The 26,352-nt window shown below is 43.1% G+C and overlaps 1 protein-coding gene across 1 annotated transcript in view; it reads right to left on the bottom strand.

Annotated features, from left to right (window-relative positions):
• The window catches only part of htra1b (HtrA serine peptidase 1b), a 64,625-nt gene extending 38,929 nt beyond the window's left edge, over positions 1-25,696 (bottom strand). Inside the window, exons 1-3 of the mRNA XM_070876705.1 lie at positions 24,994-25,696; positions 11,318-11,417; positions 5,084-5,288 (exon numbers count right to left, since the gene is read on the bottom strand). Of these exons, the coding sequence (XP_070732806.1) occupies positions 5,084-5,288; positions 11,318-11,417; positions 24,994-25,426 (738 nt within the window). The 5' untranslated portion in view covers positions 25,427-25,696. The remainder of the gene's footprint in view (positions 1-5,083; positions 5,289-11,317; positions 11,418-24,993) is intronic.
• Positions 25,697-26,352: the final 656 nt, after the last annotated feature.

Below are 26,352 nucleotides of genomic sequence, written 5' to 3'. Positions count from 1 at the left end.
GCTAAGCCAAAACTAAGAGTAATTAATAGATTATTTACCAAAGTAATACATGTTTAAAAAACTGATATAGCGAGTATTTAATTAAAAAGAATGTTAAATCCACAACTTGTAATGAAGCATCAGATCAAATAGTTGCCAACATTTTATTCAAACGACTTTCAAGGCCAGAATGGTTGAGCCGTTATTGAAAGGGTCTAGGAACATACACGGACAGAATATGGTAGATTCAAGATATATGCAATGATTCTCTTCCTACTGTAGGTGCATCCTGTTATAATTTTGTCATAAGCGGCCCAGTGTGTGTCTCATCCTCAGAGACTTTTGTGGGAGATGGAATAAATGCAAAACAAAGGAAATATCCTGAGTAAAATAGGACAAGAAAGGGTCGAGTTTCTGCTAGTTACCTTTAGTTATATCAGTGCAATTCAGGCTGAATCAGCTGAACTAGCGCAGAAGATCGGGGAATTTTAAATGTGTGAATTATGTCCAAAACCACTTGCGCTCATTTTTTCACACGATCTTTTGCGCTGTTTCAAGATTTAATTCATCCGAATCATGCCTCGCCAACAAACTGCCACCACCCCCCCTCCCACACCCCACACCCCCCCCCCCCCCCACAGGTCAAAATTACAAGATCCTGCAGATTGCACTGGCTTGGGAAGACACTTCAAATTGCGGTCATTTTCTTAGGTGCACAGGCACTAGTAGGCACATTTTAAAGGTTTGTTTACATCAAAACATACTTAATTTGCTAAGAAATTGACTGGTGTACACCAAAGAAACAATGGGTTAGTATTTTTTTTAAAGTAACTTTCAGTGATTTTAAATCAAGTTACTCACAGGTGAAGAACTGGACACCCTAATCAAAAATCATTACTTTGGTGATAAACCCATTTTCATCTGCATTAATAAAATTGCACCAGGGTTACTACATAAAAGAATATTTTTTAATGAAAATAAAAGAACAATTAAATTTTATTACGCTGCCCGAATGTATTGGTTCAGGGAAGATTTTACGCATGTGACTATGCAAATGAATTTTAGCAGAAACTTCAAGTCTAATCTAACCAACACAATTTCAAGCATATTTTGGGCGCAATTTCCCGATTGCATCTAAAGCGGAAATGCTACCCCTTATTAGTTATGCAATCTAGCCAGAAAGTCATGTCCTAAGTGGCTTCTAAATTGTATTAAGTGGCTTCTAAATTGTATTATGTAACTCTAAGTGTATCATTACGGGCATAAACTTCAGGCCATTTGATGCGTGTTTTATAAACAGAACACCTATTCTATCGAGTTACACTGACCATCTGATGTAGTCGGACAATAAAACTGATAATTTATAGCTTTAACTCCTTAACCTACTGTTTTGAGCTTCTTGCAAAACTACAATTTAGTTATGGGGGCAATATTGACAATGCCATACCACGTGCAAGCCTTCTGCATGATGGTGCTACAGAGGAGATGACTGATTCTATGTAATCACATGAGGAACCTCAGAGCCCATAGGATGATGGGCAGGAGGCCTTATTCACGTCGGGTATATCGAGACACGCATTCATACCTGCACCTGAGTGATGCAGACTGTGTGAGAAGGCTGCGTTTCTGTAAAGAAGTTGTAACTGAGATCTGTGAGTTAGTAAAAGCATACCTGCAACCTAGAAGCGTCAGGAGGACTACTTTGTCAGTTGAAGTGAAGGTTACAGCTGCACTTTCATTTTATGCATCTGGATCATTCCAGGCCAAAACTGGGCATGTGTGCGCCATCTCTCAACATGCAACACATATCTGCATTTGGCAGGTGACTGATGCACTATATGCCTGGAGGAATGACGCCATAAAGTTCCCCATGATCACCCAGGCAATGCATGACAGAGCTGTGAGCTTCTCAGAGATTACTGGCTTCCCAAAGGCACAGGGCTGCATTGGTTGTACCCATATCGTCTTGCAAGCACTTTTGGAGGATTCAGAGATGTACAGGAACAGAAAAGGCGTCCACGCAATGAACGTGCATCTCGTGTGACGACATGCTACACATCATGTCAGCTGATGCAAAATACCCTGGGAGCACCCATAATGCATTCATCCTACGCGAGAGCACTATATCTGCCAGAATGGCAGAGCTGGCTGTTGGGAGACAAAGGGTAAGGACTTGCCACCTGGCTCATGATACCCCCACACGTAACCCGAATGGAAGCTGACCGGGAATATAATATGTCGCACATTGCGACGCGCAACATAAGAGAGAAGACCATTGGCATCTTGAAACAGCGTTTCCGATGCCTGGACCATTCCGGAAGCTACTTGCAATACTCCCCTGAGATTGTCGGTCAGTTCACTGTTGTGTGCTGCATGCTGCGTAACTTAGCCATCATGAGGCAGCAGCAGCTGGTAGTAGAAGACCCACCTGAGGTGACAGTGGCTGATGAGGAGGAAGTTGCAGATGATAAGGAGGAGGAGGAAGACGAGGAAACCTTGCAACTACCAGAACCCAGAGCACGATGGCGGAGGAGGGCGGGCCGTCGTGAACGCTTTGTTATCTGAAGACTCCACGGCAACTATTCCACATGGACCATGTTTACTGTTTGGACCTGTTCCATAATGTTGTGTTATGTTAATAGAACAAATAATGGAAATGATTCTTCTTTAGTTCCAAAAGTTGTATTAATAATGGAACAAATAATAGAAATGATTCAATTATAATTTAAAATATATTTTATTCAAAAGTTTAACACTTGTTTGTACTTAACTTAACATTAATAAAAATATTCTTGTACTAAACTTTAAAGTTTTCTGTTAAGATCAATTACAAACTTTTAAACTTGTAAATTTACATAACTTAAAAAATGTTTTTCATTTGAGAACAGTTACAACAGTAACAACAATAACAGCAGCAGCAAAGAAAGACCATCTCTTCTTCACCTTATTCTAAGATCACCCGCTGCACTCGGTCTTGGTGACGCCACCCCTGCCCGCAGGTGATGGCGCAGCGTTTCTCGGGTTGATACCAAGCTTATTCTTTTGAGCATCTCGGGTAATCAGCCTCCTCCTCCTACTTGTGCCTGCATCTTCCTCTTCCTCATCAGCCACTCTCACCTTGATGGGGGGGCAAGGGCAGGCGGTAATGTGGAAGGCCCAAATTCGGCCTCTTTAGAGGCCGGTCTGGGGATTGGAGTGAGAGTGGCAGTTGATTCTGTCAATGGCCGTAGGGTCTGGGCATGTTCCCTTATTGCAACAGCTAACTCCGACATTCCCTCTCTCATGTGCCCTAACAGTGTCTCAACAACCTGCAACATTCCCTCCCTCATGTTCGCCGACAGTGTATCAGTTACCTGCGACATTCCCTCCCTCATGTGCATCAACATTGTATCAGCTGCCTGCAACATTCCCTCCCTCACGTGCCCAGACAGTGTTCCCATTTCTCGTGAGAGTGTTGTTACTTCTCCCGACAGTCCCAATACCTCATCACCCTCCCCACTGATGGTGTCCAGGAGTGATCGGGTAAGGTCAGTGCTCTCTGCACTCATTACCATCATCTGAATCACATTGGTTTGATCCTGCACCTCAGGAGAACACTGTCGAGCTCTCCTTCCCTTCCTCCCCTGGGTGTGGCTCGCCGCATCCCACTGGAATTCCCAGCCTCGGACTGAGTGGCCCAACACTCGTAGCACTCAGGAAAGGGTCTGGCACCTCAATGAGCGGCACTTGCACCTCCTCCAGTGTGAGTACGACAGTGGGGGCTTCATCCATCCCCGCCCCCTGCCCCCCCCCCCTCTCCCCGCCCCCTGCCCCCACCCTGCTCTTGGTCTGGAGGGTGGGATTGGAAGATGTTCTCCTCTTCAGGCTCATCCTCGTCTGAATCATCTTCTGCATCAGCTTCAGCCTCCTTCGGGTTGGCCTCAAGTTCTGCAAAATATAACAGACCAGACAAATGGTTAGCAGCAGAGGAGGGGGCAGAGTGACATGAGTAGGCACACACAGCGCAGGCAGCAGGCTGATTTGAAGAAACACGATAAATGATAGCACATTGCATCAACCGAAGCGTAGCTGACGGAGACATCCCCATGAACCGAAGCATGGCTAGCTTAACTTAACATTACTTAACATTTAGCAAAGCCAGACTGTGGAATTTGCAGGACTTACCCTCTCCCTCGAGTGTGGGCCCAGCTTGTGCAGTACTGATTGCTTTTCTGCAGGCAGGACCCATCAAAGCAGCGACCCTCTCTTCCAAGGGTTTCAGTGGGTGCAGATTTGCCGGGCCTCCTGCTGTTTGAGTTCTTTCCCTTTTGTTGTGTGCCATCTTCCTCTGCAAAGATGAAAATATAACTTTTTAGAGAGGGTGTTTTTTTGCTGGGTGGGATATATATAGCTGGTCACATTTACATTTACAATTGCATAGAATAAATGAAAATATTACTTACACTAACTACTTGACCAAGGTCCTGCCACTTCTTTTTGCACTGGCCTCCAGACCTCGGGGTGGTCACCATTATACAGTAATCTTCTGCAAGTTGGTTCCAGCGTTTCTTCATTTCTTTTGGTGAAACTTTTGTGTGACCTCTGCTGGTGTCCAGCTCCTGCCATCTGCCCTCAATCACAGTAACTAGCGCCTCCACTTTATCCTGTGAGAAATTCTTGGTCCTTGAGCTGCGTTGCATCTTGTATTGCAGCTCCGATTTTTCCGCTGAGAATTAAAGTTCTCACACACAACTGGCTCTTTTAAAATGGCTGAATGCAGACTGGGAGCTGTACTGCACATGCGCACCCATAGGAATCACGTAAAAAATGTCCTTTTTTTCGCGCATGCGTAGAAGGGGGGGCCACATTTTTTCAGCGCAAACATTAGGCTCCACCCCCTGAAGCTAAAGGACAGGCTACGCGATGCCAATTTCAAAAATTAGAACGGGGAAACTTGCTAGTTGTTTTTTTTTGGAGTAGTTGGGACAAAAAAAACGGGCATAACTCTTGCAATACGCAAAAAAACGGCATTGGGGGAAATTGAGCCCATAATCTGTAAGATATTGGAATAATCTTTATTATTCGTCTGTATGCTAACTAGAATGTCACCAAACAAAAAACTTACCGAAGGCTCTATTTTAATTAAAGCAAGATCTGCTTTTTCATCTATGTCCTTTATTTTGGCATTGTACGTGGCTCCACTGCTGAGTTCCACTTTCACTCTCTGCTTGTTCGCAACCACATGTGCATTAGTCACTATCAAGCCATCCTCAGAGACAATGAACCCTGAGCCACTCGCAACTGCCAGTTCACGGTTGGAAAAAGCAGACCTAAAGTTAAAAAAAAAACAAATTACTTACAGAAATACATTGGCTTTACTCTGCATTGTGTACTTTGCATAAGTTAAGTGTGTCTGGATTGAAAACCTAACAAGATATCTGTACAAACATGTACTTTGAATACACATATAACAAAACACAAGAAACGTGGTATTAAATTTGTTACTGTTGTTCCAATAAATAGCAATATTTAAATGCAAAACTCATTTAATAGCATTAGCTTAGAAACTACCAATTTCTTCTCCATAATTTTTTTAATACAATTTTCTCCCACTTTACTGAATGCAATTAATTACTTAAACCTGTTTCGTTTCCGATACAGATTTCTGTCCATTTATTTGCATAGAAATGTGATTTCCACTATTAAATTATTTGCCGCAGTCAATCCTACAATACCAGTACATTTAATCAATATAAGTTTTCCCCATAATACTTTATTTTGATTTCTATTGAATTATTGCCTCTGCCTAGATTACCAGGAAGTGATAGCAACAACAATAACAACTTACATTTGTATAGTACCTTTAATGTATGAACACATCCCAAGGTGCTTTATCCAGGAGAGGCACATCACAGATATTAACAGAGGTCTTTAAATAATGGGCCTGAATCCATGACCCCTACAAGGTGCGCATGCGCCTGTAGGTGCTGCGCCCAAACCCGGAACTTGCAATCGGTCAAGAATCCTCTGGACCAATTAAATCTTTCAGAACTAGAAACAATGCTTTTACCATCTCTCTCATGTGACTTTTTTAGTATTGAGTTTAATTAGTATACCAATGGGCTGGATTTTCGCTTTTTTGCGATTTCACCTGTTTTCCGGCGCTAATTGCGGCGAAATCAAAATTTTAGCGCCGGGTTAGCGTTAGCGCAAGTGCCGCAACATTCGCCAAATGAAAGTTCACGATGGGCGTTAGCGCTAACTCCAGCGTTGCACGACAGAATTTGTGCGCCGCAGCTGAAACTTTCGACCGGAAAAAGAATAACGGCCATTCTGCACGTTTGAATTTTTTTTTTGCCGCGCTTCTGGTCTGCTCTCCGATCGCAAATGCTAACGCAGGCCGCGGCCACCATGCGCATGCTCAGTACACGCAGGGCTGAATCAGCCATTTTATTACTCGATTTTCATGATGATGGAGGAGGAGGCCACCAGGCAGCGTGCATGAAGATTCACAAAGGAGGTTAACAAAGCTCTTGTGGGGGCTGTGGAAAGGAGATGGCAAGAACTCCACAGGAGGGGTGGATCCAGATCCCTGCCAGAGATTTTAAACAAGATCTGGAGAGAGATTGCTGAGGAGGTCTCTGCCTCAGATACAGTAATAAGAACTGCAACACAGTGCCGAAAAAAGTTTAACAATCTATCGAGGGTCGTGAGTTAGTAAAATTTTTTATTCTTGCATTTTTTCATTACTTAAATTATAAACCTCACACACTATTCATTCTGATGCAGTTGCTGTCTCTCAGCGCTCTGTGGATTACCTCCTAAAATGCATGACACATAGGTAAGCTTAGTGTGGCACCTATTTGCCATGAATGATCTTTACACATTATTAAGATTGCTTTCTGAAATCTGATAAGCTGTTTCCACGTGCAACTTCCAAGGCTATTAAACAGAGGATTCTATTAAATTCAGACAGTATGGTATAAGTGCTTTGGTGGCGATCCTTGTGTGCCACAAGAGCAGATGGGCCCCTAACCATTCCCAGTGTCATTTTTGCAGGGAAAGAAGTTCCACAACCGCCGGGAACAGCAGTGGAAGAGCAAGTGGCAGGCCTCATCGGGATCTCAGGTCGGGCAACTGCCATTGGTGGCGCTGCCCCCTGCTTGCGTCCTGAGGGCAAGTCCTGCAGCCTCCCTGGGCTGGGCTGGGCTGGGGCAATGTGATGCAGTGTCTGTGGACTAGGGTTGGGGCAAAGTGATGCAGTATCTCTGGGCTAGATATAATGGAGTCGCGGCGGTCCTTCAAATGAGCCTGTGCTATGTGACCTTCCTCATGTCACCCTGCCCCCTCCCCTGTTGCTAACCACTCGTCTGTTGCTTTCTACTTCCAGATGACCTGTCACAGGCGCTAAATCCTTGGAATCAACCCTCCACGTCAGCTCAACATGTCATAGAATCATAGAAGTTTACAGCACGGAAGGAGGCCATTTCGGCCCATTATATCCGTGCCAGCCAACAAGAGGCTATCCAGCCTAATCCCACTTTCCAGCTCTTGGTCCGTAACCCTGCAGATTAGAGCATTTCAAGTGCACATCCAAGTAATGTGGTGAGAATTCCTGCCTCTACTGCCCTTTCAGGCAGTGAGTTCCAGACCCGCACAACACTCTGCGTGAAGAAATTTCCCCTTAAATCCCCTCTAAACCTTCTATCAATTAGTTTAAATTTATGCCCCTTGGTTGTTGACCCCTCTGCTAAGGGAAATAGGCCCTTTATATCCACTATATCAAGGCTCCTCATAATTTTATATACCTCAATGAGGTCTCCTCTTAGCCTCCTCTGTTTAAAGGAAAACAAATCCAGCCGATCCAATCTGTCCTCATAGCTAAGATTCTCCACTCCCGACAACATCCTCGTAAATCTCCTCTGTATCCTCTCCAGTGCAATCACGTCCTTCCTTTAATGTGGTGACCAGAACTGCACGCAATACTCCAGCTGTGGCATAACCCACATGCTCTTATATTCTATGCTTCGGTCAATAAAGGCAAGCATTCCTATGCCTTCTTAACCACCTGGCCTACTACTTTCAGGGATCTGTAGACATGCACTCCCAGGTCCATTTGTTCCTCTACACTTCTCAATGCCCTGCCATTTAATGTGTATTCCCTTTCCTTGTTATCCCTCCCCAAATGCATTACCTCACACTTGTCTGGATTAAATTCCATTTGCCACTGTTCTGCCCACCTGACCAGTTGATTTGTCCTGCAGTTCACAGCTTTCTTCTTCATTATCAACCACACAGCCTATTTTTGTATCAACTGCAAACTTCTTAATCATACCCCTATATTCAAGTCTAGGTCATTGATGTATATCACAAAAAGCAATGGACCTAGTACTGAGCCCTGCGGAACCCCACTGGAAACGTACTTCCAGTCACAAAAACATCCATCAACCATTACCCTTTGCTTCCTGCCTCTCAGCCAATTTTGGATCCAACTTGCCACTTTACCCTGGATCCCGTGGGCTTTTACTTTCGTGACCAGTCTACCATGTGGGACCTGATCGAAAGCTTTGCTAAAATCCGTATACATTACATCATACGCACTGCCCTCATCAACCCGCCTGGTTACCTCCTCAAAAAAAATCAAGTTAGTCAGACACGACCTTCCCTTAACGCCTGTCTCTGATTTAGAAAGACACAGATTAATGTAGAAAGACACGGATTAATCATGTGGAGGAGAAGGAGGAATTTGACAAAGAGTAGTTGATGGAGACCGATCAACTAACTCTGGGAAGGGTGGGGGCGGTACAGATGCAGTCTACACCTCTTAACACTGGTAAACGCGTCGTCCGAAGGTGATCAAACATTCCTGGGCTTTGACATCTCGAAGGCTTCTGGGACTAGTAGCGCGCACAAACGCAGTTCTGGGGTCAAATCCCGTATGCCATCTCTCTGGAGGGTGAGTCGGCAAAACTGGTCTGCTGACAGGTAGACGCACAACTGGACTTGGTGGCACTGTCCAGCTCCTTGAAGTCCTGGGTAGGATTCCTGCGAGCATTGACAGTCTGAAAACGACCATAACGGAGGAAGGGTCGCAGATTGTCAGTGCGAGCCGCGAAACCTGCGAGGACATCAACGCTCATGCGAGGCTGGTGGCCTCCACCAGTCACACTGGAGTCCCGGAGAGTGTTGGGAGCAGCCTTTCCGAGTTCCCCAGTGTGACACCCAGACACACCCCCACACCACCTGTGACTGGCGATGACGGTGAAGAGGCTCACCAGTCACAAGCCAGGCCATCCACGTCACGAGCTGGTCCAGTGTATCCCTAGGAGCCTCTCTCCCCAACACAGCAGCACTCTGACAATGTTGCTGCATGCTATTGTGGTGCCACTTTGGGTACAAGGAGCAGGCGAGGGAGGGGGGCAAGGGTAAGGGTAAGTGGGGATGGGGGGGGGGGGGGGGCAAAGCCGGTTAAAAGATCATGAGGCAGGGGTGTTTGTTATAATGTTGTTGTTTTTGTTGTAGTATCAGAGTTTGATCACAATTTATGTTATTTTATTAAAGTTTCAACATTTTCAAATTATGTTCACAAAGTTATAAAATTTTACAATGTTTGATAAATTATTTTGTTCACCTTAACCATTTCTGTGTAGTGTCGCATTTGCAGAATAAGAGGGGGAATAGTCAACATGGTGGGATAGAGTGGTCAGGCAATGGTCAAACGTGCCATTCACTCTTCAAGCAAAATGTTGAATTATGAGCTGCCAACGTAAGGATTTTGTCGCGGCAAAATTTCCACAATGCCTCCCCTGTTGTTGTGGTGTAGGTAGTGGTGCCATGGGTTCCTCGCCAGGCTCCTCTTCCTTGTCCTGCAATCCCCATTGGCAATTCCTGTCCCCTCATGATGGCTAAAGTTGTGTAGCATGCAGCACACCACAATGGACTCAGCAACCTGCTGAGGGGAGTATTGCAGGCAGCCTCCAAACTGGTCCAGACATCGGAAGCGCTGCTTGAACACTCCAATTGTCTGTTTGACAATGTTGCGTGTGGCTACATGGCTCTCAATTATTGCGATGCTCGGCTTCTGTCTGAGGTTTCCGGAGGGGGGGGGGGTCATGAGCCAGGTGGTGAGACCGTAACCTTTGTCCCCCAGTATCCAGCTCTGGCCTTGTGGTTGAAGCTGGAACAGGCATGAAACACTGGTCATACACAAGATGAAAGCATCATGGATACTCCCTGGATATTGGGCATTGACTGCCACGATGCACTGAGTATGGTTGCAGACGATCTGTACGTTCATGGAGTGGAATCCCTTTCGGTTTCGGGAAACCTCTGGATTATGTAAAGGTGCTCGCAGGGCGACGTGCGTACAGTCAAGGACACCCTGAATCTTGGGGAAGCCAGCAAATCATCCAAAACCTACAGCCCTCTCACTTTGGGCCTCCTTGGTCATTGGGAAGTTTATGAAGTCCATCCTGCATGAGTAAAATGCAGTAGTCACCTGGCGAATGCTGTGATGTGTAGCGTGCTGCGAGATGGAGCATATGTCCCCTGCTGATGCCTGATAGGAGCCGGAGGCATAGAAGGCAAGTGCCGGTCATCTTCACCTCGATGGGTAGTGCAGTCCTGAGGCTGCTGGTAGGTTGCAGGTCTGTCTGTACGAGCTGGCATATTTCTGTCAGCACTTGCTTTCAGAAGCGCAGCCTTCGAATGCACTGTGCCTCAGAGAGCTATAAAGTCGTTGGGGGTAAGGCTTCCTCCCCATCCGTCTGCGATCTCTTCGATTACGTTCAAAATGATCATCAATAAGCCTCTTGCAGCTCGATGCCATATAGATATAGCAGCCAGGAATAATTGCCGACATAGTATATAGACCCCATCTTTTAAAATGTCCTTAAATGTCCTTTAAAACTCACATAAAACTTCAGTATGAAAAACACAGCCGCCTTCTCCCAATAGGCACTGAACTTGTGCTCTGTTTTCAAAATGGCGGCGTTAGCGGCGGCTGCATCTGCCTTTTTGCTGGTGGGTTCCCGGGCGGACGCTAAATCGGGCGATATGGCCAATAGTTCCGCCCAGGCGTAAAATGTTGTGCGCCTTGTTTCACGCCAAAAAAAAAGTTTTTGCATCGCGCCCATGCACTAAACGGAACACAAATTAGCCTAAAATCCAGCCTATTATGCGAGTGCAGTCATACATAGTTTCGTTAAAGATCTTCAAGCATTTTCTGCATTTGTTAGCTTAGAAAACTTTCCTCTATAAATGACAGTATTTTTTTTCTAATCATCACTTGTCTGCAGAAATGCTGTTAATAAACTGAATTAGAGAGAGAGAAGCAACTCAATGAGGGGCTTACACCTACCTGCGAAAAAGTTCAATATGAACCACGGCAGGAGCAATCTTATCCACCACATCGGCAATAAAATTATATTTGTGTCGCAGGCTGTTTGGATCATTCTGACCTGCCAGCAAAGAATTAAACAAACGAGTTAAACAATGATCATTCTGAAGTAATTTTTTTAAATGTAGGTATACATTGTACAAGATTAATGACGCCATGTGAGAATGTGTGTCATTATTAACTATGGAAGATAATGGTGAAGCAGCAACATTTCAGTTAACCCAGAGCCAGCATTGCATTTCAGGCTTAATGAAACCAAATGTGTTCAAGAATACAGCACGCTTCAAAAATAAAACTTGTGCAAAGTTATTTTATACAACTGTTACAAAGACATTGAGTTTGATAAAGTAATATATCGGATACAAATATATTTCTCTGCAATATATAATATTGGATCCAGAATTATGCTTTCTTTCAAGGGCACAAAAAAACAAACAGCAGCCCACGTGTCCGCCAGCATTGCCCTGCCTCATGCTACTGCCTCCGCCAAAACGGACTGTAAAAACAAAAGCACTCCTTCAACTCTCTCTTCAAAATAAACCAGCTCAAACCTAAATGGATCTGGACAATCCCTGCTGATAGAAATGGCCAAACACCTACCACCACAACCATTGCCCAGAACAAGCCTGTCAGACTATTTGGTTCTCATTATACCACAAGAGGACTTTCGTGAAAAAGATTCTTAAAAAAAACCCACTATGCATTAGTAAAAACTGTATAGTGCAACTAACTTTTGAGAGAGGTCAAGAAGACAGATGAGGAAACTGAAAATAATGGATCCTCTTGCGAGTTTGGAACTAAAGTGCATTGTTGGGGTAGAACATAATATAAGAAATAAGAGCAGGAGTAGGCCATTTGGCCCCTTGAGTTTGCTCTGCCATTCAATAAAATCTGATCTTGGCCTCAACTCCACTTCCCTGCCTGCTCCCCATAATCCCTGACTTCCTTATTGTTCAAAAATCTGTCTATCTTCACCTTAAATATATTCAATGGCCAGCCTCCACAGCTCTCTGGGCTAGAGAATTCCAAAGATACACGAGCCTCTCTGAGAGAAGAAATTCCTCCCCATTTCCGTTTTAAATGGGCGACCCCTTATTCTGAAACTAGTTCTAGTTCTAGATTCTCCCACGAGGGGAAACATCCTCTCTGCATCTACCCTGTCAAGCCCCCTCAGAATCTTGTACGTTTCAAGATCACCTCTCATTTGGATTGAGAGAGGTTTACCTAATCTATAACTGATCTGGGAGTGTATTGTGGTATAATTGGATGGTATAACCAGCAAAGAAAAAGAAAGAACTTGCATTTTATAACGTGCCATTTATACCTCAAGATGCTTCACAGCCAATCAATTACATTTGAAGCATAGGCATTGTTGTTATGTAGGCAAATATGTACACAGCAAGATCCCACTGGAAGGAATGAAATAAATGTCCAGATAATTAGTTTTGAGTGGTGTTGGTTGAGGGATAAATGTTGGCCAGAACATCAGGAGCTATATTAGTGAGCACAATATTAATTTTAGAGTAGTTAAGGAAAGGGACAAGGAATAATCAAATGTGGAGATACTCAACTGGAGGATAGCTAATTTCAGTGAGCTAAAAAGGGTTCTGGCCCAGGTGGATTGGAAACAAAGTTGGCACGTAAAAATGTAAATAAACCTTCAAAGAGGAGATTGTTCGGGAAGAGAGTAGATACATTCCTATGAGGGGGGGAAAAGGACATCCAAAGCAAGGTAAATAGAGGCCATTGCGAGAGGGAGGGAGTTCGGGGCTGGGGCAGAAGTGGTCATCTCGAGAGGGAGGGAGCGAGAGATTGGGGCTTGGGAGGGGTTGGGGATGAAAGTCTGTAATCACGATAAGATGGAGAGAGAGACAGCGCCCGCGATCAGCAGAGGGAAGACCAAAGAGTTCCTTGAGATGCCGGGGTGAGCACTCCTGCTCCTCCTGGCCCACAAGGAGTGCTGTAAAAGACAGCAGCTCCTGCCACCCTTTTACTACCAGGTTTCCCGAGCCCTGGGAGATCCATGTGGCAACTGTTAAATTTAAATCAGCCTCCCAATTGCACTGTGGGAGCCTGATGTTAACGGCGGTTGGAGGCATATCTCTGGAGTATGCCTCCGACCCGTGAAAGATCTACGAACTTATCTCCTGGCACCAAAGTAACAGAGAGTTTGGGTCCTGGGCCTGCAGGCTTATGCCTGCGTAAAGGCCCACGGACGCAGGTGGTTCGGAAGCATCCCGAGCATCACATGGGTCAGGTCCTCCAATGAAAAAGGAGGATTCCATTTATGAACAGAATCCCTATAAATCCTGCTGGAATCCCCAAATAATTGAACAATTTAGACAACTGTAACAAAAAATAACTTCTGATTTTCAAATTTAATTAAAAGTCCCTTCATTACAGCAAATGTAACAAAAATTAAATTTTTTGAAAAATAATTTTAAACATTTTAATCCAGGCCAATATTTGTATAAACTAATTTTGTGTTTATGTTTCATTTTACATTTTTTAATTTAAGGTTTACAATAACCCTTACACTGGTGAAAGCAAACCCTACTTTAACCAGGTGTAAGAGTTTTGTGGGCAATTGCTGGGCAAATAGCCCAAATCTGCGCTAGCGAAAGTGAATTTCTAGTGTCGGTTTGGATCTGGCAAGGCGTACCTTTGCAGATTGCAAGTTCCGGGTTTTCGCGCATGCGCAGACCCGGAACTTACGGGACCTTTCAGAAGGTTTACCACTGCGTATGCTGAGTGTACGCCATCACAGTGACTGTAAATTCTGAGCAAACATGACACAAAACCCGCCATCGGGCACATATGCCGCAGATCGGGGGATTCGTTCCTCGTTTCTTAAGTTTGGACATCCCTGCTGATCGTGGAGGGGTTTTATCAAGGTCACAATATACAAAAGCAAGGGAGTTGTGCTAAACCTTTATAAATCATTTGTTAGGTCTCAACTAGAAGAGTGTGACAATTCTGGGCACCATGCTTCAGGAAGGATGTCAAGGCCTTAGGGAGGGTGCAGAAGAGATTTACTGGAATGGTACCAGGGATGAGGAACTTCAGTTATGTGGAGAGACTTGAGAATCTTGGATTGTTCTCCCTACAGCAAGAAGGTTAAGAGGACATTTAATAGAGGTGTTCAAAATTGAGGCGTTTTGATAGAGTAAATAAAGAGAAACTGTTTTCACTGGCAGTAAGGGTGGGAACCAGAGGACACAGATTTAAGGTAATTAGCAAAGGAACCAGAAGGAAGACCAGAATTTTTTTAATGTACCAAGTTATGATGATCTGGAATGCAGTGCCTGAGGGAGTGGTGGAAGCAGATTTAATAATAACTTTCAAAAGGGAATTGGATAAATACTTGAAGATGCGGAAACTGCAGGGCTGTGGGGAAAGAGCAGGGGAGTGGGACTAATTGGATAGCTCTTTGAAAGAGCCAACATAGACACAACTGGCCGAATGGCCTCCTCCTGTGCTTTATGATTCCATGTCCCCAGCTCTTTTTCAAATAGTGCCATGGGATCTGAGAACAGACAGGATGTCGGTTTAATGTCTCGTCCAACAAAAGACACCTCCCATAATGCAGTACTCCCTCAGTACTGCGCTGATGTGTCGCCCTAAATTATGTGCTCAAGTCTCTGGCTCAGCAGTGAGAGTGCTGCCACTGAGCCAAGGCAAAGACACCCCCATCTTGATGAACACAAAACTCTCTCACATCTCCATAGATACAATCTTAACAAAAGCTTTGAACTTTCCTTTTCGAATTCAATTTATATATCTATGCAGTTATTTATCATTTCTATTTATTATTAAAACCAAGAAATTCTACCAAACTCTCAAATTCTCTAATTAATTTCCATTAAAAGCATTATCTCTATCCAATGTTGTGTTTATTATCTGATGAGGAACAGCTGAAGGCTCAATTTCAGAAAAATGTTCATCGCTCCCCAGACAGAAAAGATATGCAAGTTCTCTGACTGCCTTTGGCCTGGCCATACGTCCAAGCCTCATCCTGACTTCGTTCCTACTGCCAAAGAAAGTTCAACACTTCGACAGTTGCTGCCTACCTTTCATTGTCAAAGTGGGACTGTGGCCTAACACTGCAAAGCACACAGTTATCTTACTGTAGGGATGGGCGTTAACCAGAATTTACAAAACAATCTGGAAAATACACAGCGTCAATTTGGCCACTTTGAAGTTTCTCACCAAAACATTTTAAAAACTTTAGTTAGCATTCCAAGTTAATGTATTTTTTGAATTTAGGCTGGATAATATAAATGTTTTTGTTGTTGTGGAGTTTCAACTTTAGAATGCGTTTCCCAATATGTATTCCTCTTCTTTAGGAATGTTGACTAAATAAAATATGAGCAACAACGAGGGAATTTTCACTTCACATGCTATAGGGTAGGTACAATTTATACCTCATGGATCATTTGCATGCCTTTTGGTCTGTATGCAGTAGTAATTTTGAAATCTAAATACTCACCTACCATTTCAGTAGCAACGTAATGAAAATTTACAAATTTACAGAAGTCAGACAGAAATGCACCTTACATCAGCAAAGTTGTCGCACCAATATGTAAAACAGTGCTAGATGTTTACTGCATTAATAACTTGATCGGTAGCCCATCCATCACCTTAAACATTTACTCCCTCCACCACGTGGCTGAAGTGTGCACCATCTACAAGATGCACTGCAGCAACTCGCCACAGCTTCTTCGACAGCACCTGCAAGTTCCCCTCCAAGTTATACACAATCCTGACTTGGAAAAATATCACCGTTCCTTCATCGCCGCTGGGTCAAAATCCTGGAATTCCCTCCCTAATAACACTGTAGGAGTACCTTCACCACACAGACTGCAGTGGTTCAAGAAGGTGGCTCACCATCACCTTCTCCAGGGAAAGTAAGGATGGGCAATAAATGCTGGCCTTACCAGCAACGTCCACATCCCAAGAACAATTTAAAAAAATATATATTGTCGCTATAAAAATGTAATTTGTTGTCATATTAGTAGTGGTGAGGATTTTAAATAATCTGATGTGTATGAATAATCTGGATGACCATGGTCAATGAAGATATTGATCATTACCAACCCACTTGAAGGTATCAGCAGTTGATCCAGAGTCCTGAACTTTTTTTTAAAAATATATTTTTTATTATTTTAAAAATCAAGTGGAACTTGTATCATAATGGAGAAATTTGACATTCCACAACTATAAAATTCATTTTTCAGGCTCAGAAAGGTTGTTCAGCAATAATGATGACTTAAAACGCTGTTAAAAACCCAGTTACACTTTATTCAACAAAGCTTTACCTTTTTGGGGGTTTTTACAGCGTGATTAGAGCATAAAAAGTGGAAGTTCGCGTCAATACATGTTATTTCTAAGATTTCCAACTGGGAGGACTTCAACAATGGAGAACTGTGGAGAAGCCAGGAATCACTGACAGCATCTTTTGGATTGCCACGTTTAACTGCTCATGTGCAGAATTTACTGTCAGTTTCACAGAGTAATAAGAACATAAGAAATAGGAACAGGAGTAGCCATACGGCCCCTCGAGCCTGCTCCGCCATTCAATAAGATTATGGCTGATCCGATCATGGACTCGGCTCCACTTCCCCGCCCGCTCCCCATAACCCCTTATCCCCTTATCATTTAAGAAACTGTATATTTTCTGTTTTAAATTTATTCAATGTCCCAGCTTCCACAGCTTTCTGAGGCAGCGAATTCCACAGATTTACAACCCTCAGAAGAAATTTCTCCTCATCTCTGTTTTAAATGGGCGGTCCCTTATTCTAAGATCATGTCTAGTTCTAGTCTCCCCAATCGGTGGAAACATGCTCTCTGCAGCCACCTTGTCAAGACCCCTCATAATCTTATATGTTTCGATAAGATCACCTCTCATTCTTCTGAACTCCAATGAGTAGAGGCCCAACCTACTCAACCTTTCCTCATAAGTCAACCCCCTCATCCCTGGAATCAACCTAGTGAACCTTCTCTGAACTGCCTCCAAAGCAAGTATATCCTTTCATAAATATGGAAACTAAAACTGCACGCAATATTCCAGGTGTGGCCTCACCAATACCTTATATAGCTGCAGCAAGACTTACTTGTTTATATACTGCATCCCCTTTGCAATAAAGGACAGGATACCATTGGCCTTCCTGAGCACTTGCTGTACCTGCATGCTATAATTTTGTGTTTCATGCATAAGTACCCCCAGGTCCCGCTGTACTGCGGCACTTTGCAATGTTTCTCCATTTAAATAATAACTTGCTCTTTGATTTTTTTCTGCCAAAGTGCATGACCTCACATTTTCCCAACATTATACTCCATCTGCCAAATTTTTGCCCACTCACTTAGCCTGTCTATGACCGTTTGCAGATTTTGTGTGTCCTCCTTCACACATTGTTTTTCCTCCCATCTTTGTATCATCAGCAAACTTGGCTACATTACACTCAGTCCCTTCTTCCAAGTCTTTAATATAGATTGTAAATAGTTGGGGTCCCAGCACTGATCCCTGCAGCACTCCACTAGTTACTGGTTGCCAACCAGAGAATGAACCATTTATCCCGACTCTCTGTTTTCTGTTAGTTAGCCAATCCTCTATCCATGCTAATATATGACCCCCAACCCCATGAACTTTTATCTTGTGCAGTAACCTTTTTATGTGGCACCTTGTCAAATGCCTTCTGAAAGTCCAAATACACCACATCCACTGGTTCCCTTTTATCCACCCTGTTTGTTACATCCTCAAAGAACTCCAGCAAATTTGTCAAACATGACTTCCCCTTCATAAATCCATGCTGACTCTGCCTGACCGAATTTTTCTTTTCCAAATGTCCTGCTACTGCTTCTTTAATAATGGACTCCAACATTTTCCCAACCACAGATGTTAGGCTAACTGGTCTATAGTTTCCTGCTTTTTATCTGCCTCCTTTTTTAAATAGGGGCTTTACATTTGCAGTTTTCCAATCTGCTGGGAGCTCCCCAGAATCCTGGGAATTTTGGTAAATTACAACCAATGCATCCACAATCCCTGCCACTATTTCTCTTCAGACCCTAGGATGCAAACCATCAGGTCCAGGGGATTTATCTGTCTTTAGTCCCATTATCTTACTGAGTACCACCTCCTCAGTGATTGTGATTGTGTTAAGTTCCTCCCCCCCCACCCCGCTATAGTAATAATGGCGAACACTGCCAGTTTCGCCACCAGTACAACCGCAAATTCTGGCCATGGTGACTTATTGGCCAAGGCAGCACCCTTCATCCACCCACTAAAAAAAACCGAATCTTCATAACAATACTAGCTGTACACGCGTTAATAGAAAAAAAACATTATACTGAAAGCTGCATGAATTTTTTTTACTGAAAACACAACACATACTCTGTTACTTAATGTGTTTCTATTTACTCCAGCTTTGTGAAAGCTGATGTTTGGTTCGCAGTTGCTTCAACATGTATTATCCTCATGATCTTTGGGCTGAGTGCAGAAGTTCAACATACCTTAATACTGCTGATGTTATCTTCAAAACTATGTAAAATTAATTGAAGTATTATATTTAAAAAAAAACATGAGGGATTTTGTAAACCAGGCTTCTCATGATCTTAAATGACAACAATGTAACCATTCAGCAGAAATAACAAATAGTCTACTGAAAAAATGCTGGAACATACCCCAATACTGGGATGAGGTTTGGCTGCAAAGAACACTATGACACAGAAGATCAGCAATTACTGCCCTCCAAAACATGTTTTCAAATAGCACGAGTCATCCATCCAGCCATTGCAAAGAGCAAAGTAATTTTTAAAGTCTCTTGGATTGTTTCCACCTCACCATTTTCCATTGGCTCTTATCCAATAGTAGTCATTTTAAATTAGAATGCTGCTGAATCAGCCTGAAGAAAATTAACGGTCATTTAATATTTGGCAAATTTATCAAGTTTCACTCAGACATCCCATATTCAGTATTTATGAGTTATCAACCAAAATGTAGATTGTATTTGTGAATATTAAATATTTCTGATATTGCCCAATACATCTTGAGATGTCAGTGATGCATCTTAGTCAATCCATGTGGCTCAATTAATTTACAAACTGGGGGAATGAATTCCTCTGTGCACTTGGGGCAGCAAAATCATAAACCATTTGTAAAGATCAGGCTTACAATGCCACTACACACAATGCACAGAGAAGATCTTCCCCTCGACTTCCAAGACACCATTAACCTGACTAACTGGTTGGCATTTGCTCGATTATGTTTTGGCACAGCTGCTTGTCAGATTTCTGTAAAGAAAACCTGTGAAAGATAAATTAGCAGTTTTGATTCCTTTTGGAAATGCAATCCTTTAAATTATAACCAAGACTGCCGCAAAACATACTTAAAAAAAATAAATAATGTTTACATACTTTGTTAAATTATGGTATGTTGTCAGTTACGTGCAATCTATTTATGGAGAAATGTAGTGAGGGTTTGACTTAGCTTTGTGGATTTTGTTAACACAACATATTGAGAGTCAGCAAGGTTAGAGTGCATACTTGGTAGTCATAGGGCTTGGATCAGGTAGAGTTGAGTGGGTCAGAAACTTGTTGGGTGTGATCTAATGTGCAGTATCTTGGGGTTGCCATAAGAACTTAAGAATTAGGAGCAGGAGTAGGTTATTTGACCCCTCGAGCCTGCTCCGCCATTTAATATCATGGCTGTCTGATCTTGCGCTCAGCTCCACTTCCCTGTCCGCTCCTCATAACCCTTCGATTCATGTCAGCAATAGACCAAGTATTATTGTCTCCCCAGTCATCTGCAAGTCCAAAAGACTATGCTCAGGTTTGCAATTAGGGAGATTCTGGGAATGATGATGGTGGATGGATCTCTGGAAAAAGGCCATATCCTAGTTCCATTTGATGCTCATGTTATCACTCAGATTGGTAAATATCCCAGGTAATGTATCCATCTGTTGGGTTATAGCACATTTGGTGAAGTCATCTTCGTATTGCTAAAAGCATACTAGTGTGTCAGCAGGTTACAGGGGACCTTTCCCGTTTTGGAAAGAGGACAATAAAGAAAGATCTGAGAGGATGATGGGGCCTTCAGGATATCTATCAACAACACTCAAGACAGAGAGATGATCAAAACGTATGGTTACAGTGCCTGGTTAGCTGCAGTTAATCAGCATTGTCAGGGCAAGGTACTTCCAATTCTAAGATTAGAATATGTGCTTCAATCTAGGTAGATGATTATCACAAAAATAGGGTAGAAATAGGTGACAAAATCTCATGTCACATACACACAATCTTTCCATTCAGCATGTAGGTTTCAATAGCACTGAGTTCTCTCTCTCTCACAATAACCTATTTTAACAAATTGGTAATTGAACTTATAAATGAGACTTTACTTTATATTTTGTCCAAGTTAAATAATGAATCTGGAGAGAAAGCCAACGTAAGATATTCAAACATTCAGAAGTTTCAATTCATCTGCTCAGCAAATTTACTATTTCAAACTCCAGCTTTAAATGTCAAGCCAAAAATGAATAGATGCTTTCTGGCAAAAAACACTTACTTGAGGTTTATTGTCTTATTTATCTATACCTCATTAATTTTGGGCCATAAGAGATACAGCTCTGATTCTGATACACTTGGTAGATTTTCACCTTCACCATCAGGGAGTGAATCTGGTGGGAGTGGATCACCTGCCCTGTTTCAGTTTTATTGAAATCAATGGAATGAAAATGACATAGAAATACATAGTGTACAGCACACTAGAAAGAGGCCATTTGGCCCAACAGATCGATGCTTGTGTTTATGCTCCACACAAGCCTCCCCCCATCTTACATAATTTCACCCTATCAACATATCCTTCTATTCCTTTCTCCCTCATACACTTATCTAGCTTTCCCCTTAGACAGGTTATATAACGGGCAGGCAAATCCATTCTGTCACATTACCATCCAGGCAGTGAAAGCAAAAATCTAGCCTCCTGTGTGCACCTTCATGTCTCGATATTTACTAGCTGTAACACAAACATTCTAAGACAACGGCATAATTAAACTTGCAGAACCTGTGCATATACAAGATTCCATTGTGAATTTCTTCTGCTCAGAATGGTATCAAAGCACGTAATCCCAATATATGCACTGTACAGTGCTGGGATTTGGAAGTAAACGTAGGCTCATTCCCATAGAAAATGTTTATTTTGCAACACAAACATTCTGAATAACATGCAAATGAGGGACACACACACACACACACAGACAACTCCTCTTAATTCAAAGACATTTAATTCAAATAACTGGATAACTCGACTTTTAGCAAAGATAGGACTGAATTATCAGGAGAAATGTACATTTGAAGCAGCCTCACACTTCAACAGCACTGACCAAGGGTCACAGACCTGAACCAATAACTCTGTTTCTCTCCACAGATGCTGCTTGACCTGCTGAGATTTCCAGCATTTTCTGTTTTTATTCGACATCACTGGGATTTGGTGCCATAAGCATAATCATTTACATACACACAAATAACAAAACCGACCACAGTACAGTGCACATTTCCAAACTTGATTTTGTTTTATGAAATTACATATAGAATATCAGATTATGGCATATCAGATAAAGTATGGGGCCATTCTTGCAGCTATACAGATTGTGCATTCATCTTTCTTGACTACAAATCTACATAAGAAATAGGAGGAGTAGACCATACGGTCCCTCGAGCCTGCTCCGCCATTTAATATGATCATGGCTGATCCGATCATGGACTTGTGTCCACTTCCCTGCCCGCTCCCCATAACTCTTTATTCCCTTATCGATTAAGAAACTGTCCATCTCGGTCTTAAATCTATTCAATGTCCCAGCTTCCAGATATCTCTGAGGCAGCGAATTCCACAGATTTACAACCCTCAGAGAGAAGAAATTCCTCCTTATCTCAGTTTTAAATGGGCAGCCCCTTATTCTAAGATTATGCCCCCTAATTCTAGTCTCCATCAGTGGAAACATCTTCCCTGCATCCACGTTGTCAAGCCCCCTCATAATCTTATATGTTTTGATAAGATCACCTCTCATTCTTCTGAATTCCAATGAGTAGAGGCCCAACCTCCTCAACCTTTCCTCATAAGTCAACTCCCTCATCTCCGGAATCAACCTAGTGAACCTTCTCTAAACTGCCTCCAAAGCAAGTATATCCTTTCTTAAATATGGAAACCAAAACTGCATGCAGTATTCCAGGTGTGGCCTCACCAATGCCCTGTATAACTGTAGCACGACTTCCCTCCTTTTAAATTCCATCCCCTTTGCAATAAAGGCCAACATTCCATTGACCTTCCTGATGACTTGCTGTACCTGCATACTAACCTTTTGTGTTTCATGCACCATTACCCCCAGGTCCCGCTGTACTGCAGCACTTTGCAATGTTTCTCCATTTAAATAATAACTTGCTCTTTGATTTTTTTTCTGCCAAAGTGCATAACCTCACACTTTACAATATTATACTCCATCTGCCAAATTTTTGCCCACTCACTTAGCCTGTCTATGTCCTTTTGATGATTTTTTGTGTCCTCCTCACACATTGCTTTTCCTCCCATCTTTATATCGTTAACAAACTTGGTGATGTTACACTTGGTCCCTTCATCCAAGTCGTTTATATAGATTGTAAATAGTTGGGGTCCCGGCACCAATCCCTGCGGCACCTCACTAGTTACTGATTGCCAACCCAAGAATGAACCATTTATCCTGACTCTGTTTTCTGTTAGGTAGCTAATCCTCTATCCATGCTAATATATTACCCCCAACCCCGTGAACTTTTATCTTATGCAGTAATCTTTTATGTGGCACCTTGTCAAATGCCTTCTGGAAGTCCAAATACACCACATCCGCTGGTTCCCCTTTATCCTTCCTGTTCATTACATCCTCAAAGAATTCCAGCAAATTTGTCAAACATGACTTCCCTTTCATAAATCCATGCTGACTCTGCCTGACTGAATTATGCTTTTCCAAATGTCCTGCAACTGCTTCTTTAATAATGGACTCCAACATTTTCCCAACCACAGAGGTTAGACGAACTGGTCTATAGTTTCCTGCTTTTTGTCTGCCTCCTTTTTTAAATAGGGGCATTACATTTGCAGTTTTCCAATCTGCTGGGACCTCCCCAGAATCCTGGGAATTTTGGTAAATTACAACCAATGCATCAACAATCCCTGCCGCTACTTCTCTTAAGACCCAAGGATGCAAGCCATCAGGTCCAGGGGATTTATCTGCCTTTAGTCCCATTATCTTACTGAGTACCACTTCCTTAGTGATTGTGATTGTGTTAAGTTCTTCCCCCCATAGCCCCTTGGCTATCCACTGTTGGGATATTTTTAGTGTCCTCTATCGGAAAGACTGATACAAAACATTTGTACAGAGTTTCTGCCATCTCCATGTTCCCCATCACTAATTACGCGATCTTGTCCTCTAAGGGACCAACATTTACTTTAGCCACTCTTTTCCTTTTTATATATCTGTAGTAACTCTTGCTATCTGTTTTTATATTTTATGCTTGTTTTCATAGTCCATCTTCCCTTTCTTAATCATTTTTTTAGTCGTTCTTTGCTGGCTTTTAAAAGCTTTCCAATCTTCTGTCCTCCCACGAGTTTTGGCCACTTTGTATCCCTGGTTTTTAATTGGCTACCATCCTTTCTTGAGTTAGTCACGGATGGCTATCTTTTCTCTTACACCCTTTCCTCCTCACTGGAATATATTTTTCTTGAGAGTTATGAAATATCTCCTTAAATGTACACCACTGTTCATCAACCGTCCTACACTTTAATCTATTTTCCCAGTCCACTTTAGCCAACTCTGCCCTCATACCTTTGTAGTCTCCTTTATTTAAGCTTAGTACGCTGGTTTGAGATCCAACTTTCTCACCCTCCATCTGAATTTGAAATTCAATCATGCTATGATCACTCATTCCAAGGGGATCCTTTACGAGGAGATTGTTTATTAATCCTGTCTCATTACACAGGACCAGATCTAAGATAGCCTGCCCCCTGGTTGGTTCCGTTACATACTGCTCAAGAAACCCGTCCCTTACGCACTCTATGAACTCTTCCTCAAGGCTACCCTGACCAATTTGATTTGTCCAATCAATATGGAGGTTAAAATCAACTATGATTATTGCTGTTCTCTTTTTACAAGCCCCCACTATTTCCTGGTTTATACTCCGACCAACAGAGTTGCTACTGGTAGGGGACCTATAGACTACGCCCACCAGTGACTTTTCCCCCTTATTATTCCTTATCCCCACCTAGTTTCAACATCCTGATCATTTGAGCCAACATCGTTTCTCATTATTGCAGTGATTCCATCCTTTATCAACAGAGCTTTCCCATCTCCTTTTCCTTTCTGTCTTTCAAAAGGTCAACTCATAATTATGAACATAAAATACGTGAGTGGAGCAGATGAGCTCATGCAATCTGTGTTAAAACACTAATGATGCAATATAGGGATATGCATACATATTACTTACTTACTTATTTGCACACACTATCGTACACAGGTCCATGCAGTTATTGTATAATATTCAGTGCATTTTCAGATATGCGAATTAAGTTTTAAAAATAAGCACAGCTGTGCCCACCCATCCATCCCTGGTGCTCTTACCCAGTCCGCAGGCTCCCCTCTGGATGAAGATGACGGGCGGCTGGTTGAGACTCTGAGCCCGCCGGTTCACCGCCTTCAGCTCGCACACGTTGCGGTAGGTGCTGCCGTCGCTGCCGCACACCGGCTCGCCGCTGGCGCACACGCAAACGCCCTTGATCCGCCGCTTGCCCGGGTTGGCCGCCGGCGGCACCGAGCACTTGAGCCCCTCGCCACACCTGGCCTCGTCGCCCCGGCCGCCGCACGACTCGCCCTCGCCCGCTCCGCACAGCTGGCAGCAGCCGCAGGAGTCGTTGACCGGGCCGGCCCAGCACCCCGAGGGCAGCTCGGGGCAGCTGGACAGCTCACACAGCTGGGGGCAGCTAGGGGAGCGCCGGACGATCCTGCTCTCGGCCAGCAGCCAGCAGGCACACAGCACCGCGGGGAACAACAGCATCTTCAGCAACACCAAACAACCTCACAAATACTACTCTTCTCCAAATCACAGTTCATTTAAAAACAATCAACTTTTATTAATAAATGTCTTTGACACGCCTTCCAGAAGCTTGTCAAACAATAGTATCGCAATAAATTAAAAAAAATAACTCCCCCCTCCCGCAAATCTGCTCAAAAACTTATTCGGGCGTGGAAAACGTAAGTTTTGAAATTAATGTTCTTTCCAGTCGTCTCCCACTCAGACAAGGGACCGTCGCACTTTATCCGCAAGTTCGAGTTCATTCGTGCGATGCGGCTTCTTTATATAAGCCGCCCGATGGATCAAACTCACCCACTGTCAGACACAACAGCCGCCCGCAACCATTGGTCTGCTCCGGCTGACAAGCGCCCCGCCCCAACCCGCCTCCTGCACACAGACTGCTGCCCGGGGCGTCCCATCACTCCGTTTTGTTCCCCCTTTTCCAGTCTCCCCGTTACAGGATAGATTGGTAAACTGCAGCTTGTCGAGTTGTCACGATGAGCATCGCACGACACACTGAAACAGGCAACCTTACCCTGTCAGACCGCCGCCTTTTTTTTTAATCGCCTAAAAGGTTTCCAGTAATTGATTATTGAACATAACTTTCCTGTAGAGTTCAAATGTTCACTGTGATGGTAATTGGGCTACATTTTGTTTGTGGGCAAAATTCCAGCTTTCTTCTCTAGGTCAGTTAGATGTCAACTGACAGTAAAAATAATCCTTCAAAATAAAGGACTGTATAAAAACGAACTACCCATCTTCATATAACATTATAATTATTCAATTTCTAAGAAATTTGAGAGATATGCTGGTAAATGTAAATCTGTACCAGACCCCTAGCATGCCAGTGAATAAACTTTTTATGCCTTTTAATTCTCCCTTCTAATTTAAAATATATTTAAAGCAAA

This window comes from Pristiophorus japonicus, chromosome 3 (genome assembly GCF_044704955.1).
Source record: "Pristiophorus japonicus isolate sPriJap1 chromosome 3, sPriJap1.hap1, whole genome shotgun sequence".
Classification (NCBI taxonomy): domain Eukaryota; kingdom Metazoa; phylum Chordata; class Chondrichthyes; family Pristiophoridae; genus Pristiophorus; species Pristiophorus japonicus.
The sequence above is the reverse complement of the archived record's forward strand: the minus strand, read 5'-3'. Positions and strand labels throughout refer to the sequence as shown.